This window comes from Prinia subflava, chromosome 4 (genome assembly GCF_021018805.1).
Source record: "Prinia subflava isolate CZ2003 ecotype Zambia chromosome 4, Cam_Psub_1.2, whole genome shotgun sequence".
Classification (NCBI taxonomy): domain Eukaryota; kingdom Metazoa; phylum Chordata; class Aves; order Passeriformes; family Cisticolidae; genus Prinia; species Prinia subflava.
This window is the reverse complement of record NC_086250.1, coordinates 659646-678987: the sequence shown is the minus strand read 5'-3', so window position 1 is coordinate 678987 and position 19342 is coordinate 659646. Positions and strand designations below refer to the sequence as shown.

General features: G+C 44.5%; 1 protein-coding gene across 6 annotated transcripts in view; it reads right to left on the bottom strand.

Moving 5' to 3' along the window:
* The window catches only part of ERC1 (ELKS/RAB6-interacting/CAST family member 1), a 250634-nt gene extending 231349 nt beyond the window's left edge, over window positions 1-19285 (bottom strand). For 5 of the 6 annotated variants that reach the window (XM_063395071.1, XM_063395073.1, XM_063395074.1 and 2 more), the window contains exons 1-2: window positions 18973-19101; window positions 7426-8259 (exon numbers count right to left, since the gene is read on the bottom strand). In XM_063395071.1, coding sequence (XP_063251141.1) covers window positions 7426-8094 — 669 coding nt within the window. In that variant the 5' untranslated portion in view covers window positions 8095-8259; window positions 18973-19101. Of the gene's footprint in view, window positions 1-7425; window positions 8260-18972; window positions 19102-19147 lie in introns of those variants that run through there. The other variant, XM_063395072.1, reaches the window with a different exon arrangement.
* Window positions 19286-19342: the final 57 nt, after the last annotated feature.

Sequence of the window (19342 nt, the reverse complement as noted above, 5' to 3'; positions counted from 1 at the left end):
ATTCTGCCTGCTTGCAATGAACGGCCTGAGATGGTCAGAAATCCACACACTGCCTTCAAACCCCTTCTGATGCTGTGAAATTAGATTCTGGAAGAACCTAACTGTCTCCAACCAGTTGCTCATCCTTGTTGGCTTCTCCTGTTTATTTTCCAAAATAGTGATAACAGTAATTTGATTTTAAAAGCAGTCCTTAACAGGAATTCCATGCAGCACACAGCAGCAAGCACTACATTTTGCCTTCTGTTTTAAGGGGATCCTGGACCAGTAGCTCCCACCCAGGGAAGAGCAAGAGCAGCCCACTGCTCACACACTTCAATCATTTAAATACCAACAGGAATAAGACGCAGTACATAAATTAATTTTAAAACCTTGTATACAGCTCAACAAACAGCTTAAAAGCAGCAAGCATGAAGCTCTTTAGGTTTACTGATGATTGTACATTACTTAGCATTCCAGTTTACAAACGAAGCTGCTAAAATTAAACTGAAGAAGGCAGTCACACGGTATTTATTCCTGTAACTGTTATACATAAGTTCAACTCCTCTGATTTATAAAGCAACGGTCACTAGAAAAAGCCATCATAGAGTTCTGTGCCAGGATTTTGGCATTGGTCACACTCATTTTGGGGAGCACACATGCAATACAAGACTATTTTATGCTTTTGGGGCGTTGGGGGTTCTTTTTTTGATTGGTTGGTTTTGGGGCTTGTGGTTTTTTTGGGGGTTGTAGTTTGTTTGGGGTGTTGTGGGTTGTTTTTTCTTTAAAGAATACAGTCTCTTCCTAGGGTGAATCCGTAAGAAGGCTTTCTTAACAAAGGTCAACTAATAAAATTTGGGTTATCATGAGATCTCTTCAAATACTGATCTAGATATTGACAGAAGAGCCTTCCTTTCTTTTCTTTATGGTATAAATGTCAATACCATCTTAGCAATTGCAAAACATGATGTATATTGGAAGGCCTCAATTTCCCCCAAGCAGTACAGAAGCTTTCAGTGTTTAATCCAAGGTTATTAATAGGAAAAAAAACCAAAGTCCTCTCAGGATAATTAAGGGAAAACAGACTATTTAATATTCTTTGGAAGCACAATCATCACTAGATGAAGGAGGTTTTTGGTGACTTATGACGATCTCTCAGTTCCAATGGCACTTTGCAAATCCTGCTTCTCAAGGCTGCCAATCCAACCAAACACCCCCTTTTTGCTCCAAGGTGCTGCTACTGCAAGCACCCAGCAAATCACTTAGATAGACCAACTGGTGTCTCCACAGAAGGAAACTAAATACACTTTGTCCTTGTATTTTTTCCACCACAGATGGTGACTCTGACCTTTCCAAGAGAACCAATATCAATCTGGAAATACTATGCAAAAACATAATTATGTAGACCTTATGGGTTATGAAACTAAGTTTTGCTGAAAAGATTTTCTTTTCAAGATCTACTGATTGTTATCCTCAGACGCAAAATGGAGATATAATTATGATCCACTACTTTTAGCAGATGCAGCCATTTTTCTGTGGTTTCAACAGATTATGTCAAAAAATTATACGAAGAACTACAAAGCATTATCCATTCAAGGAAAAAAAAGTGTAATCCTCAATAGCTGTGCTACCTGCTGGCAAGCAGTTGAAATCTGATTTCTGTCGAGGATCTCAAATCACCACAAGTCGCCACTGCAAACACTGCTGTCTCACTAAACACGAGGGTGTACAGAAAATATACTCAAGGAGTTCTATACTGGAACAGCTAGAGCACCACCACATTCATTCCTTTATTCCCCTCCTGCCAGCTGAGCCTAAAGTGCTGTTTCACAATGTTTCTTTCTTCAATTACTAGTTCAGACTGCTGGCATGACTGCTCTTCACAAGTCATCCAACACACTTACTGCTTTCCGAGTACAGAAAAGTCCCCTCTAAACTCTTTTGGTCTCTAGCTTTTATCTCATATATACAAATGTTTATCCTCAATACAAAAGTTCCTCTGTCCTCCTAATGTCTTAAGAATGGACTGTTAACAGTATCCAGAAATCTACTTTGCTGAAAAAAACCCTGTTCTTTCCAACTAACAGGTTAATCATGGTGGCCCACTCTGCTGACCACCTTCAAATCTCTGAGGCGTCCTAGCACCACCAAATTGAAAAGAGTTTTAAAAAGCTTTATTTCAGTTTTTGGTCCTGGAGGCATACCTCAAAGATGAACATAACACCAGCACAACTACAACCTTTTTTCTCATGGCCTGGCAGTTTCATCTGAAGTGCTCCTCTCCTTTCCACTTAAATCAATACCAGGTGGAGCAAGGCTGACACGTGAGAATGCTGGATTTGGCACTGGAAAGCTGTAACATCAGCAGGAATTACCTACAATGTAGGAGCACCTCTGCACTACTGCCATCATCTATCACTGTTAACTGTTCACTGGGTGAGTCAGAAAGAGGAAGCTTACACAGTTTCAAGCTACCTAGTTCATTCTTTAGAAAGCAAGAACACTTAAGGGAAAAAAATTACTAACTCAACCACCACAAACAGGACAATGCTGAAAGGAACAATGTCTTCTAGAGAAATACAGCACCACAGACAAGACTTCTCAGGAATATAAACACTAAATGGTGGAATAACACACTGCCACCCTAGTTAGGAGTGTAACATCTGAACAGACTCGATACGTATTAGAGAAAGAATTATAGCACAAAGAGCCTGCTCTAAGTTCTGCAGAATTTGAAGTAATCCCCGCTCCAGCTTAACAGCAAAAAAAGCACAGTGAGACTACTAAGTTCAACAGCAGCACTGACGTCACCTGTTTTAGTCCAAGCTGCTTTTAAGGTCCAATTCCCCTTGTATGTTCAATGGATCAAGTGGAGAGCAGCTGTTCAGCCTAAGCTACAGCACAAAGCAACCCAAGGTATTAGGTCCTACCTCGATAGGAAACACAGGACAGAAGGAGCCTTGGGGAACATGGATAACCACAAAATGTCTTGTTTTATTTCCTTACAGAACTGAAAAAAAGACAGAACGAAGGGTGTACACCTGGGTGATCACATCACAGTCTCTGAGGTCCTTACAAAGTGCTGCAGCCTGATAAACACTTCAGATACCAAGCACTCAGGAGGAGGTAGTGTTGAGTTATTCCAAAAGAGAACTGAATTATAGTTTCATGCTGCAGCTGGGGAAAGACAGAAGGAACCTTAAAGCTGGCAGAATTCTAGAGAGCCAACAGGCATCTGCCATAGAAGGAATTATTCAAAGGCAACGCTCTGGGATACAGAGAATGCCTTTAAGCAATGCCTACGGAACCACAGATTGCACAACTGAACGCTTAGAGTGGAAGAAAGCTTGGTTTTCTATCAAATAATAACCGAGTTGGGTTAGTAATAGAAACAGGGCTAGTAATAGAATGACACAGCACTAAGACATACCAAAAATTTTTATAATACAAAATTAAAAAAAAGCGCCAATGAAGAAGTGAGAATCAATCTGATTTCCAGAGAAAGAATGTACTCATGGGAAGCTCTGCCAGTCCCATAAGCAGCACCCAACGCTTTTAACAGGTAAACACATGGACAACTACATTTTCGAAAGTGAGGTGCTCATTACACACTACAAAGAAATGGAAAATACTTCTGACTCTGGAGAATGCTGGTGAAACACTGGAATACAGCCATCACAATAAAGTACAATGTTCTTCAAGTGCTCACCCCAAGCCAGGTGAAATTCCTTTCAGAAATATTTTCTTGGTTAAACTCTCTGACTCAGACATCCAAGGTCTCTGACCACAAGAAGACCACAGAAATGCATCAAAGTAAAAAGATGTTTTCAGCAGTACCACACTGTTTTAGCTGAAACATAAATCTGATCTTAAAAGTAGATCGGTCAAATGTGGGAAATTTCAATGCAGGGCGTTACACATCAAATTTGCATTGCACTGCTTATTTTAAGGCACAATCACCTTGTCATAAGCAAATTTCAACTGAGAGGAATTCCTTTGTCCTTGAGTTTCACAGCACCCCACCACTGCCCAGTTTTTAGGCAAATTATTTCTGTCGTGGTGCAAAACGTACTCACTGTCTTTCCTTTCCTCTTCTGGCTTCTGATGAAGAGGTTTCCAGGGAAACTTTAAACCACACTCACTAAAAAAAATTATTTTTCAACTCAGAAAAATACAGCTCCCACTAAAGCATGCTGAAGAGAGTGATGCCATGCCAAAACCAAGCTCCTGTTTATTGGTTTCATCAATTCCTCCTTGAATATGCATGGGTTTGCATAACTGAGCAATCATTTGCACTCTCCTCTGGGCTTCCTGCAAAGAATGATTGGTTAACTCACGCACACTGCACTGGAAACTGCCGTGTTTTTCCAAGAGTCTGTGTTAACTACAGGAATACTTTCCATGGTTGGTTTTGAGCTCTTCAAAGTGAGCTTTCAATGACATTCCCCATTTCCAAAAAGGGGTTTTCTGTCTCTTCAGTAACAAAGGATGAAAACGAAGCTCCACGCCCCAGCTGCAGCATTTGTCAGAGCAGCTGCTGAATCCAGCTGTGCCCACAGCTGGGCAAGGCTGCAGGACTGCCCAGCCACGCCAGAGCTGCAGAGGGCACGAGCATGGCATCCTCAGGATTACATCCAAGATATCCCTCCTGCCTGCTGCCCTCAGAAGACAACCACAAGGCTGGGACTGCCTCAGGACAGGCAGCACGCTCTTTATCTCCCCACTCACTCTCTGAGCCTCACTGAACCCAAAATATCTCCTGGAAATCAATAAGCAGTGCATTTATTTGGACACATTCCCGAGGAACAGGAGAAGAAAACTCAGAGCCCCCGGTGCATTTACTCCCAGAAGGCTGAGGCAGCAATCAGCCAGGGCTCACATTTTCAGGGACCTTTAACAGCTCCCAAACCCAAGGGCAATTCAATCACTCAGGATGAGGGGACAAGAACAGCAATACCTCAGGGACAATCAAGTGTGTGCAGAAGAATAAAGAGCCTGACCACAGGAAAGGGACGGAGATGACTCAGGGAATGGCATGAGTCAGCATCTAGGCTCCATCAGCTGAGCCCGTTTTTAACAATACAACTGCTCTGAGATAAACTTTATATAAAGCACAAGTACCACACAGGCAACAGGTCTTTTTTAAAAGTGATGTGCTGAAATACTCACAAATAAGTCTAAAACTCCAGTTCCTGCAATTATACTGGAACTCATTTTAGAAGCAGGCTGAAGGGGAAATGAAGATATATTCTGGTCCCCCAACACATCTGGGAAATTCCTGGTTCAGAGTCTAAACAGAGCAGTCTGTTTAATTACAGAAAATCCTATTAAACTGATCTTCCACATGAAAGGCTGAAGTGACCAACTCCAAAAGGCTATAGAAGACACAACAATTCAGAGTTTAATTAGAACACACTGTTAGCTAACTATAATGCTATTAATTAGTATTCTTAGCTTTTACAGCTCAATGCAAAAAATATCCCTTTACTTTTAAAATGCACCCTTCTTAGTTTTGGACAGAAGTTACACAATTCTACCACTGTGGTAGTAATTACAGTGATTGTCTGGAGAACAGCAGCCTAGAAATATCTGTAAATGTTTAATTAGGGGATAAAGGAAAGACAAAAAAAAACAAACCTAAGATAGAGAAATCACTGTTCTCTAATGTATTCATATTTACTGATTGCTTAATCCATTCTAAACCATATATTCGTGGCCTTTTTCTTGCAAGATTTCCAAGGCATCCTCAAACATCAAAACTGATTCAGAAAAAATGTTATTGTATTCCAAGACAGTCTCTTCAATATGAAAACAGGACCAAAAATGAAAAGAATTTAAGAATTAAAAAACTTACCTGTGACTGAAATACAAAGAACACCAGAAAAGCTGAGTGATTGGTATTCCAGATATTTGTTATCCTGGTACTACACCATTATAACTGAATTTTTTATTACATTACTGCTTCTACAGAAATCCTACCTTTGCAATGAAAATTATTTAACTTGAGGTTTCCTGCATTCCAAGATGACAAAAGTAAATGAAGACAAAGTGTCACACACCTTAACAAGTCCCGTGTGGTGATATTTGCCATTTGGTAGGAATACAGCCATAAAGCTAAATGACAAGTTCATTAAATGATTTCATACTATCTCTGGAACAGCAACTTATGTTCTTCAACTCAAGCTCTTTAGAAAGTGAAAAGAAAATTGCAAGCAGGTTCAGTGTAGTAGACTAATCACAAACCCAAATTAATTTACTATTTCAGACAGGGTACCTGGAAGTAGAGTACAACAAGCACCACCAGCACCACCCTTTTCTTCCAGGATTTCCCTCTCTCCCTCACCTCCTAAAGCAATCTTACAAAAAGCATTGCCTAAAATAGCAACTACACCTTAAAACCTACAAGAACATGGTCACATTTGAATTATAAAAACTTTCATTAAATGTGCTTGGATACTTTAAAAGCTCAATAGGGAAAGTAATCTTGTCATGATGAAAGCTGACTTACATTTCAGGGAACTTCTGGAGTGGGACACTGGGTCTGTCTCCCATAAGAATAGTGAGGTTTTTTACCTGATGGACCAAGAGGTGCTGAACTCACATTTGGCCAGAAACAACCAAACAGGAGGACACTCATTCAAAGACAAATATTTACTTCAGGACTAGGCAAGGAGGTCTAGGTGGGAGAACTTTAGGAAAGCTTTTTATCAGTAGGGCTGACTACAAAGATACCTCAGTTTTAATCAGCCTCTGAGTTTTATTTTAATTTGGAGGTGCTTTTAGGATGCACAAGACCAAAGACCTAGACACCTGAGAATCTCTGTTCTTCTGCCTGTTCTGTAACTGGCTAGACCACTACAAAAACAAAACCTGCAGGGTGCTTTAGGATAGTAGCATAAGATAGGCACAGTTTATGACAAAAGAATGACAAGCATGTATTAAACAGTGTTATTTAAATGTAGCCAAGAACACAATTTATATCTGTTTGTGAAAACTGCAGGTCTGGAGGTTTTAACTCTAAATACCAATGAGTGTAACTTAAACTTTGTTTTTAGTGGCAATCTGTCAGCATTAAGCAACAGCACAGCTATCCTGGGGGTCAGTAGTTAGTACACTCTGCATCTCAGAGAACACTTCAGGAGGTAAACAGCACAGAAATATTAATTATGAACAGAATAAATACTTCCAAAAGGAAACCAAGTGGTTACCATCAGTCGTAGGGGAAAAAACTCACATGACACCCAAGGACAAATGAGCACTCCAAGTAGTTTACAAATCTGACAAGAAACATCTAAAAACAGGCTCGCAAGCTGAAAACACATCTTACCCACAACAATCACCCAAGAACAGCATCAACCTAATTTAGCAGCTTACGTGTAACATGCAGGTTTCTTAAAGTCACTTAATCATGCTATCACAGTGACACAGCAACAACATTAGATGACAAACCTGGTTCTCTTCTTGCAAAACTCTGTACTGTTCCTTCCAAATGGTGATTTTTGAAGCTTCATCCTTCCTCAGAGCTCTCTCCTTCTTCAGCTCGGGACTCCAGAAGGTCTTGATGCTGTTCATGGAAGAGCTCAGCTTGCTCTCCTTCACCTCCACGTCCTTGCGCAGCAGATCGTTCTCCCTCAGCACCTCCTTGAGCTGCGTCTGCAGGTCCATGATGGTGTTGTCCCTGGCCTGGCGCAGCGAGTGCGGCACGGTGGAGGCCATGCTGACGGGGGGCAGGTGGTGCTCCCCGAAGGCAATGGTGTCGCTGGCCACGCCGCTGCTGGCGATGTTGGGGCTGCTGCCCATGGCCGTCATGCGCACGCCGTAGGGCAGCCGGCCCCCCGACCGGCCCAGGGTCATGGTGCTCTTGGGGGTGTCGGCGCCCACGCTCTCGTGGTCGCTCAGGTACATGGGGCCGGACGTGGCGTAGGCGGCGTTCAGGGACTGGATGTTCTCCATGGAGAGGGTCTTGCCGCTGCCCGCGGCCGCGCTGCCGCCCGAGCCGCCGCCGGTGCTGTTGGTGCGGCGGTGGCCCAGGCGCGGCGAGCGCGGCAGGCGCGGCGAGCGCCCCGGGCTCTGCGTGCTGGGCTCCGCCTTGCCCACCGAGCGGGCGCTGCCGTACATGGCTGCGCTGGCGGTGTCAGGCAACCGGAGAGGCGAAAATCAGCGATGACAGAACTCCTGCTAAGCTCTGCGATGTTACAAAGTCAGTCTAAGGCCAATCACAACCTGTAACAGGTCCGGTTGTCCATCTCTGAAGTCACGTGCTCGCGATGTTCAGGACCATATCTGTATCGATAAGAATAACACATTAAAATCTATATCAATAAAAACAGCACATTAAATACCTAATTTATCATCAAATGTTTGTCCCACATTAGAATATATTCTACTATACTTACACTTCTCCAGTATTTTTCAATTTCTCCTAATAAAAAAAGCGCAATGTTTTATTTAAACCCTTATATTTAAACTCAAAAAACCATTCTATTCTTGCTTTTCTATTGTTTTACTATCACACTGAAGAGGGACGGAAAAGAGAATCCATCAATCTTCAAGCCGTAATTTTGTTGGCCATGACAAAACCCTTCAGGTGTCATCTAATCTTCCTGTTTCTAACTGGCCCTCATGCTTCACCTGTTACCTTTCTGAGTAACACAGAATCAAAATTCTAAAATCACTCACTAGTATATCTTCCCTTCAATCACTGCTGGCTTCCATAGGACTCAGTTTCCAAACCCTTGTGCTGTGAAACCATCCTGCAAATGGGAAGGCAGGACAGACTGGAATGGCTCTGACCATGATCTCAACCAGCACTGCTGTCAGCCCCACTCCAAATGAAGAAGGCAGAACCAAAACTAAGAATAATCATGAAATCCTTACTGACCACTAAACTTAAGCAAGCACAGATGCAAATCTGAAAGAGGAGCAATGACCCAGCAATCAGACCAGCAAGGTTGAGAGGAACAAGAGAATCACAGCTCCACTGAAAACTGGTTCTAGACTCCTATTTTCTCTCTAAATGTAACTTAAATCTTTGTTCAGGTAAGAAACTATTTCTGTTGAAATATTCTCATAACCAGCTGAGATTAATTCCATTAAATAATATTTCACCAGCAGGGACCTCTTCAAACACAGAACAGTACGACATCATCCTGTTGCTGTTCCTTCTCCCCCCTGCTTTTTCTTTAAATACAGCCTCTGGTGGCATATGCAATAGAATTCCTTATTTTTGCAGTGCAATATGATGCTGTAGTACAAGTGCTGGCAGGAAACTCCCTAGCACAGGGACTCTGGGCTGGGATCACAGGTAATAGCCAAGATCTAGCAGAGAAGCAAGAATGTAACTTTACTGCACTGTAAAACTTTTCCCACTACACAGGTCTCACTTTTTTTCCCCACTGTTTTTTTCCTGTGTAAACTATTTCATGTTACTGCTGGGCTCAACTGAAATCAAAACTGGAACACTGAAACATTCCTGATCCCATCAGATGAAAGAACACAGCCAGTGTCCAAAGAGCAGCAGCATTTTATATATCCCAACATCTTGCCTTTCACACCAGCTATCATCTACCTGCCCCTTCTGCTCAGAAGTCAGGTTTGGATATTAGGAATAAATGTCTCCAAACCAGGCTGTTTGTGAGATAATAATTGGGCAAACAGGTTAAAGATAAGGTTTAAAACAGGGATACATTTACAAAGGAAATTGTAGAAACAGTGCAAGTGGGTGGAAGGAAGAGACCAAAAAATAATATTGCAAAAACTACTGGAAATGGATAGAAAGAAAAAGTAAAATCCAGGAAGAAAAGATAGAGCATTTTTTCCTTTTGGAATGAGTTAATATAGGCAAAGATACAAAAAGAAACAGTTTCAATATGTTTAGCTTAACCTTAAGCTTTAAATGGAAAACAAGGTCGGGGCAAGGCAGCATTTCATCAACTTCACTCAATTTCATAGAAGATACAAGGCATGAGGAATTTCACAAAGCTTACGAAGATTGATACTGTTCTGTGAGCGGTTCTCAAGACGTTCAAGTGCTCACTCCGGGTTCTTTAAATGACAAGAAAAGCTAGCAACAATATTGCTACAGAATATTTTAGAGCACATATGTAAAAGAAGACCCAGCCAAGGAAAACCAGCCACCAGCATTAACTGAAATTATCTGCCAAAGCAACACCTACAGATGTATTCTTTTAATATGTTACATTTCTTCTATTTCAACTACATCTCCTTATGCAAAACAGTGCAGAAATATAAACTATGTAACAAAGTCCATAGTGTTCCACTGAAGTTGCTTCAATAAGCAAGACACTGTGCCCCAGATTTGGAAGAAAAACACTTCTTCCAAACAGAAAGGCTAGTTCAGATTGGCCTCACTGTTTGAGATATCAAAATGCTAAAAATGCTGCTGTGACACCACTTGAGCACTCTAAACAAGTCAGATACGATTTCTTAGACACTGCGTAAAGTACATTCCACCAAGAGCCCACATTCATTAGGACTCTCTTGAAAATTAATCCAAATCACAGCACTTAATTCACTTGCTAACAGCTCACCACAGTAAATCAGGGCAAACACTCATTAACAGCTTTGGGTGAGTTTAACTTGAACCAAAAGATTAGAATTATGTGTGTCCAGTTAAAGGACTTCTCCCCAAACCCACAAAGTTTAAAAGCTGCTGCTGCTGCTCACTGTTGCACACAGAAATATCCCCTGGTAAAGCCCCTAACAACACACCAGAGGAGCTCAAAGGTTTAGGTAACTGCTGAAGAGTTTCTCACACTCAGCATGGAACGTCTGCCGTGGAGAACTGCCTTCTCCTTGCATTAGCAAACATTCCGGGAAACTCTGCACACTTTCCACCGACTGGAAGTGCCTGCCCCCTGAGGGAAAGGCACCGCCGCAGCCCCTGTGCAGGAGCCAGCCCGGGTACCCCAGGCAGCTCTCCCAGCTCCCAGAGCTGCAAACACCAGCCTGTGCTCCCTCTGCTCCAGGCACCATCCCCTCTGCTGCTCCAGAAACACCAAACAGCTCCAGCTGTGCCAGCCCAGGGCTGGAATGCGCTGCTGAGCAGGGTATGGGAAGGATTCCCAGAGCTGGCACAGCTGGAACTCAGGGGAAGGACTCTGCTGCTGCTGCCATGCACTGCACTGCACTCACTGTGCACACAAATGCAGCAGATTAAATGAAAAGTTGTCTTTGAAAACAAGCAAACATAACCCTCCAGTATTTTTCTTGAAATGATGACTTTCACTATACTATTGTTAGACTTTAAAATTGTGACTATTCCAACTATTAACTAAATACATTCTTCCACACATGCAGCCAGTTTCAATATTTCCACTGACACAGATTTGCTACAGATCAAGATGAAAAAAAAAATACAAGCTAGGTCTTAACTCTTATTTTTTCCCTATTTTTTTCCTGGTAGCATTTATCACTGACCACATCACTTCACTGTAGAAGCAGATATTAATACAATTCACACCAAGAAAAAAAATCTTTCACCATGAAAACAGCCAAGTGAGGGAAGTGACAAAAAAATCTTTTCTTTTTTGCAATACCAATTAATCAGGAAAAAGAAGGAATTCCAGTTTCCCTCCCAGAGTACCAGCAAAAGTATATGGAAGATTTCTTTTAGATAACATCATAACCAGAAGTTAGTTTTTCAATATTTTGAGCCACACCAGCATTTTACTGGAATCTCACAAGTATGGTCTCTTATCTTTCATGTAGCAAACATGCAGCACTGTTACTATTTTCCTCTTCTACTGAGACTAAATTTAGTCACAAATAAATCATCCCTTAACTCTACAAGATGGTGGTAACCATAAGGAACAATGTCCAACTGTGAATGTACTGAATGTACTAACCATCTTCCTTTGGCAAATTTTCCTGTAGATTTCAAAAACCTTTGGCCTTTTCTGCCAATATAGGAACCCTTACCCAAGATTACAAAAAAAAAAAAAGACATTCCCAACATAAAGAGCTTAAAAAACTTAAACAGCCAAAGCCGGTGCTAAACCATTTTTCCTCAAGATGCTTGCAGAACTTTACAATTATGAAACTCAATTCTCTTGTTTGCTGTTCATTAAGAGAACAAAAACTTCAAAGAGCATCCTATATGCAAGCCAAATTAAAAAGAAAAAATCACATCAGCCCAAGTAAAAACTTTACATGTATGTTTATATATTTTTAAATTAGCATAGCACCTTTCCTGCACAAAGACCTGACCTGCTTTAGCGTAAGTTGAAAATGCTATCTATGTGATTATGGAAACACTTGTAAGAAGGACTATCACAAAAAGAACAGGCAACAATTACACCACATTGAAGAGAAAGGTTTGGAAAAGGACAGTTGTGAACACATTTTCTGTATAAAAATTTAAAATAGGTTAAAGAGCACATCCTGCTTGAAGTGACAGTTAAGGAAAATCTCTTCTCAGCTCACCAGTGACTGCCCAAAAAGAGAGACAGACACCATTAACTGTGAAAAATGTTTATAATCCGGCAGCAGATATTGAAATGCACTGCAGTGCAACCTGTAGCAACTAAAATCCACCTGTTTCATTACAACAACCTAGTCCTAGGCAGTGAAACGCAATGGAAAACCCAGCTTCCCTCAAAATGTGCCAGGATCAGGACCTGGCATGCTAGAACAACAGTAAAAACAAAAAGTAACAGTAGAAATGCACACCTTCATGGAGGTTTACTTGTAAGGCAATTATGGCATGAGAGAGGGCAGGAACAGGAACACCAGTCCTGTCAGAAGATCCGGTGGTTTTCAGTACAAGCTGTATTGGGGCATAGCAGAAATGTCAGAAATTCTGGAGGGATCACTTGACCAGCAAACTTCAGGATGAAGAATCCAATAAAAGGAGGTGTGTTTAGCAGTGCTGCCATGCTCAGCCCTACACCTATTATTTTTTGTGAACCAGTGCCTCAGAGGGCAGGTGTTCCTGGCTACAGCTGACAGAAACCAGAAGATCCATTAAAAGTTGTGTTACCCTCTGGAAGATCCCTCTGACACAAATTAATAATGCCTTTCATGTCCCCCACTACCCCAAGACAAACATTAATAACATATTAGCTACTTCTAGGTAAGCAAGCAACCAAATACACACAAACATGCTGCAGAAATACAGGGAAAATCCAGCCTACGTTTTTGAAACAAAAAGAATTTCAGAGTAACTCCTGCAGCCTCCAGCAAGTCCTGTGAGTTTCTTTGCTACAATTTCTGTTCGGGACTGGCACCAGCTGACAAAGTGCAACATCTATGGAGACAATTCCTTAATGGCATCACTGCCTGATGGTCAGGAGGGTCAGTGGGGTCACAGAGCAGGCAGGCGAGCACATCTCCCAGCACAGGGACCCTCCAGAGGCTCCCAGCAGCAGGAGGGAAGGCACAGATCCTGTACAGAACCTCCTGTCACACTGACTCCTGCTGCACAAGGGAAGCTTTGAATGTCAGCGTCGCAATAAAAGCAAAGTCAGCCTTCAGAGAGGCATCTTAATCTGATAAAGGACTGGAGCAGACACATTAGGCTTCATTAACAGAGGTAGCAATTGTTGCCATTTACATAATTCACACCCAGATAGTTAATGGCTAGTAAGTATGTCTAGATTAAACAGCAGGACAGAGACTGCAGAGTAGACAGAACAGAGGGGAGGATAGGCAGGAAAGATGGAATTCCAAAAAAAGAAAAGCTTACATTCCAATAAAACCCTGCCAGGAATCCAAATAGTGGGTATGAGAGAATTGACATGATTCACAACAACTTAGAGGTGTACTAACCAAGAGAAAAAATGAATTCCTGTTACCTCCTAGTCCACATCACAGTTACAAAACCTACGTTACTTTATATGAGAAGTGTGAAGCCTCTGTCTCTTAGGGCTGCTTTGTAGATTTTAGGTTTGACTAGTTTTGGAAGGTAAGAAGGCTCACTACTTTTCACATTAAATTAATGACTATTACACACAAATAGGACAGAAGAAAGTTTATTTCGGACGCTGCACTGGACACAAGACATTGAACCCATGGAATTCAGGGTTGTTTATCAAAATAGCCTTGTGGCCTTGACAGCAAGAAAGCAGAAAGGATGAATGAAATTAAGACAGAAGTAAGCCAAAAAAGTAACAGTTCACATTAGGATTGATTCTCATTCCTAAAGAGCACATAAATAAATGCTGAAGCACTGCCATCTGTTTATATCCAATCCTTTTCAAAAGCTAGGGGGATGGTGGTGGTGCTGTTTGTTTTGTATTTTTTTAATTAAGTTCACCTACTTGCACATCTGCCAGGTTCCCTGTCTGTAACAGAGCCTTTGTTCTGTCTCACCAAACACAAAATGTGAATCAATGCATTCCCCCCATAAACACAGACAGAGAAATCTTCCCAGAAAAGCATCTCAGAAACCCCCAACATTCTTCAGGTGACTTTAATGTATTAAAAAAATATGTTTTGTAAAAGACAGGTCATCAAGCCTGATCCTAACAGTTTTGGGGGAAAAACCAGCGCTCATTTGCCAAGGGAGCGTTTTGTTTCTAAACAGAAAGTGACATTCCTGTTAAATGCTTTTTACACTTGAAAGGTTGGCAGAAATGACACCCATACACTTTAAGGCACCACAGAACATGGAAACATCTTGGTTCCCTGTCCTTTTTACACACTTTTCTGTTTCCCATTCCTACAAGGTATCCCATCCAGCAAACACCACCTGCAAGCCTGTAAATGAGAGCCAGGAATATTCATTCATCAGTTTTCGAGTTAATTTCTTCCCCACAAGTACACAATTCTTTTCACGGGATCTACTTACTCAACAACAAAGACATAACAGCACATGCTCTGTTCTGCTCTACAGCACTTTCTTTGCAAAAGCAGCTTTAACTGGCATCAAGTTTTGTTTCTTAGAACACCCTTAAGTCTTGACAGTAGCATAAAGGGTCTGCTAATACCATCACAGTTCCATTCTTTCTATCTCCTTTCCCAAAAAACAAGGCTTCCCAAAAAAGAAGGCTTATTATTATTATTATTATTATTATAAACACATATATTTCAGCTAAACCTTTATTTGCCCATGTGTAGGGAGTCTGGCTAGGTGCACCAGGATTTCTTTTGTGCAGTGACTGGGATGGAATTATAAATCTCTAAATTTAAAGCAGATGTGAAGAAAAAAAAATCGTCATGTGCCCTTTATAAAGGCAAAACACAAAAAGCAACAGGTATGTGTGGGGAGACAGATTGTGGGGACACAGATGGAGATGGTGCTGATGGCAATCTTGCCCTTGACATATTGTATCTGTGTTAATTATCCAAGAGTGAGGACAGCCTGGCCCTCACACTGTGGGTGTGATAAAGATGAGTTTGCTGGTAGAGAGGCAGTGGGGTCTGCTGGCCCTGCTGTGAGGAGGGGACAGGAGGGTGTGAGAGGGACAGGAAGGGTCAGATGTGGTACGGGGGACAGATAGGGTGATGTGGCCGTGCTGGGGACAGGAAGGGTCAGATGTTGTACAGGGGACAGCCAGGGTTAGGTGGCCCTGCTGGGGACAGGAAGGGTCAGATGTGGTACAGGGACAGACAGGGTTAGGTGGCCCTGCTGGGGACAGGAAGGGTCAGATGTGGTACAGGGGACAGACAGGGTGAGGTGGCCGTGCTGGGGACAGGAAGGGTCAGATGTTGTACAGGGGACAGCCAGGGTTAGGTGGCCCTGCTGGGGACAGGAAGGGTCAGATGTGGTACAGGGACAGACAGGGTTAGGTGGCCCTGCTGGGGACAGGAAGGGTCAGATGTGGTACAGGGACAGACAGGGTGAGGTGGCCGTGCTGGGGACAGGAAGGGTCAGATGTGGTACAGGGACAGACAGGGTTAGGTGGCCATGCTGGGGACAGGAAGGGTCAGATGTTGTACAGGGGACAGACAGGGTTAGGTGGCCGTGCTGGGGACAGGAAGGGTCAGATGTTGTACAGGGGACAGATAGGGTTAGGTGGCCGTGCTGGGGACAGGAAGGAGGGAGCTGGAACTGCAGAAGGAAGGGAGAAGGAGAGAAAGAGCCAGAGCTGTGTGGAGCTGCCCATGGGAGGCTACATGGAAAAGGATTCAAGACTTCTAGGTAACAAGGTGCTGATGCTTGAAACTTCTTATGTGTTACTGAAGCACTCTGAGTGTCGTGGCCATCTCGAAAACGACAGGTATCAGAACATCAACATATCACATCACACACATCACTTCCTAGGCATAAACTGATTAAATTAACTTTTCTAATTACCTAGAAGATTGAAGACCTGTGGATGTTAATTTTCTGTCATTGTACGGCTAAAGGGTTTACAGGCTCGTTGTAGAGTATAAAGTCAGTAAATACTACGTGTTTGCATCCATGGCTGTTTCTCTTTCCCACAGGTGGCATGCAACCAGCGACCCACTTCCTAACAGCAGAAAAAAAACATTAAGAGCCCTAAAGGTATTTCAGAAGCCCAGAAATGCCTAGAAGCACTAATGAACCCATGCAGCCAGCCAGCCTAAAGTCACCGTGGGCAACACCACAGCGCAAGGCAAAGCATGCTCCAGCCACAGAAATTCCATCATCATCTCACCCTGACAACAACGCCAGGCTAGCAGTATTGACATAACCCACGTGCCAGGGAACACCCCTGCTGCTCAGTCAGCACTGGAGTTTCTGGGATCTCCCGGCCTCAACAGGCAGCAATGGACAGACCCCTCCTCGCCTCACTGGCCACCCTCTCCAGCAGGGTGGCCAGCAAGGCTGAAGAACCCACACTCTGGGTTTAGATCTATTATTTAAAAAGCCACATGCATCCCTCCACACTTACATTTCTGATCAAAACGTACTCAGCTAAAACAAGCCAGATACTCCAAGTACAACACAATACTCCAGTAGCTTAGCCAGGTAAGAGTTGTAACAAAACTCTCACCCAAAAGAGGTTTTCAGGGGAACAGGTTTGAAAAGAGGGAGGGGTGAGGGGACGGGAGATAACAATGGGAGAGTATCCTGCTTCACAAAGTAAGGAATAGCAGCAAGGAACTCACACACTGGTTTTGACAGCATGGTGAAATATTTCTATTCATACAGCAGCACACAACTGCTACCAGGAACTGAGAAACTGGCAGATTCAAAGAAAGGAAAGACAAAACTAGGAGCCCACTAAATACCAAAGCCCCCTCAAAAAAAACCAGCCAAGGTTTCTCTCATCACCAAGATTTGCAATTCAGTAAAAGGGAATAGCCTAAATAAATACCAAACCTGCCTTTTTTGCTAATCAGACCATTAGCCACATATTACAGATGAAAAGTTACGTGAACAGAATCTCAAAAAAGCTCATGACAGGATCAAAAAGAATGCTAAAAGTTACGAAAAACATGATGCTTTAATATAGCCCAGAGAGCAGGTTTTCTTCGGTTTAGGCTTCTGCTAACATCCCAGCAGTGATTTAATTACAGTTAAATTGGTTTCCCAGAAGTGGTGGAAGAAGTTCAAATTATATCTAAGATCATGATAAATTCACATTTCATTCAGCAGATCCCAACCTTTCTCTAGCTGCAGCCCCTCTTGCAGCTTGATGGATTCAGACAATTCCAAATTTCTGGATGTAATAGTAGACATACACTTGACTATTCTGGGAACTGCTGTTCTGTGATAAAGTTCTGAACCGTGCTTCCAGAACTGAACTACATTCAGTACAGCTGTTAACTAAATAATCACTGCTTTCACTACTGAAAAAAATCCCCTATTTTACTACTAACTCTGGTCACAGCAGCCCAGGCAAGGCGGTGATTTCTCTCTTACCCCATTTGGACTGGCTCTGAGGGTGCTGACTCATAACTGACCCCGAATTGGGGCATCCGAGCTGCTGCAGCTCCCAGCACAGACTCCAGCACCGTGTCAGGCTGTAGCTCAGGAGATGTGTGTGCAGCCACCTACGGCTGCAGACGCAATAATCTCAGGGAGCAAAGCAGGGCAGGCAGCTGGCGGAGGTTACTGCTGCAGACATCCCTGCCCAGCTGGCCATTGTTCGAGGATCACAGCCCCACGGCCAAAGCAGGGAACTTTCTGCGGCCGCAGCCTGTTGGATGTGAGGTAACACGCCATTCACCTACAGCCATTCACCTACAAACACCCCGCACATTGGAGCGTGGCCCCCAAAGCGTGCTCGGACAAAATGCAAAACACACACTCTTCTTCAGAACAACTCTGGTTTCATCCATTTGCTTTCATCCTCTCGGCTTCTTGCTGCTTCCCACCACCACCAGCACCTCCATAGGTGTTTCTTTCTATCTTTGCACCTCCCAGTCTCTCCCACTTCCACTGGAGCTTCCCTTTAAACCACTTCACACCGTGTCAGCACAAACCATAACATCAAACTCCCAGAGCGCACGCAACATTCCAGGTTAAATAAATCGGGCGCTTCCCGACAAACCCTCCGAGCTCGCACCGAACCAGACACATGTGGGAGGGCAGCAATCCTGACACAGGCTTCAGGATGGCAGCAGACTCAGAAACAAAGCACCGTGTCAGCTGACGCCGGCTCGTAGTAGATGCAGTAAAATACACGAAACTGGCCAGGCAGCGCTCACAGAGAAAACATAAAACACCCACCCCCGCCACCAGGTCTGGGCACAAAGACAGCGCTCACCATCACCTCGGGTGAGGTGACGGAGGTAACAAAAGCGTGCGCTTCCCAAGGACAGGCTCGCTGAGGAGGGGCGGAAAAACACGGCCGGGAAGGCGAATGGGCAGAGCAGGAATGACCGCCCGTGCGAGGCACGACCGAGCCCCGCCCGGCCGCCGGCAGTGCCCGGCAGGACGCGGGCCCGCGGGCCGCTGTGGCCGCCCCGCCGCGCTCCCCGGGGCCGGACCGGGGCCGCCCCGCCCCGGGCGGTGACAGCGTGCGGGGCCCGGCGGGGAGAGGCCCCGACCCTGCCCGGCCGCCCCCTCCCTCCGCCCGGCCACAGCCCGCGCAGCCCCGGGGCCGGCCGGCCCGGACCCACCTGCGCGGCAGCCCCGCGGCCGCAGTCCCCGCCGCCGCCGGCCCCTGCCCGGCCGCCGCCGCAGCCCCTGCCCAGCGCGGCGGCTCCCTCAGCCACCGGCGCCCGCAGGCCCCGCCCCGCCCCGGGCTCCCCCCAGCGGACGGCAAGGCGCGTTAACCCGAGCGCGGCCCCTCACCTGCCTGTCAGCCCGCGGGGAGGGGACGGACGGGCGGCGCTGGCCGCGCCCTGCGCGCCGGGCTGGGCTGGGCTGGGCTGCCCCGGACTGCGCTCGGCTCCGCTCGGCTCCGCTCGGCTCCGCTACCGCCGCTCCGCCGCCGCTCCCTCCCGCGCCCCCGGCGCGAGACACGCGCACGCCCCGCCCCCGCCGCCG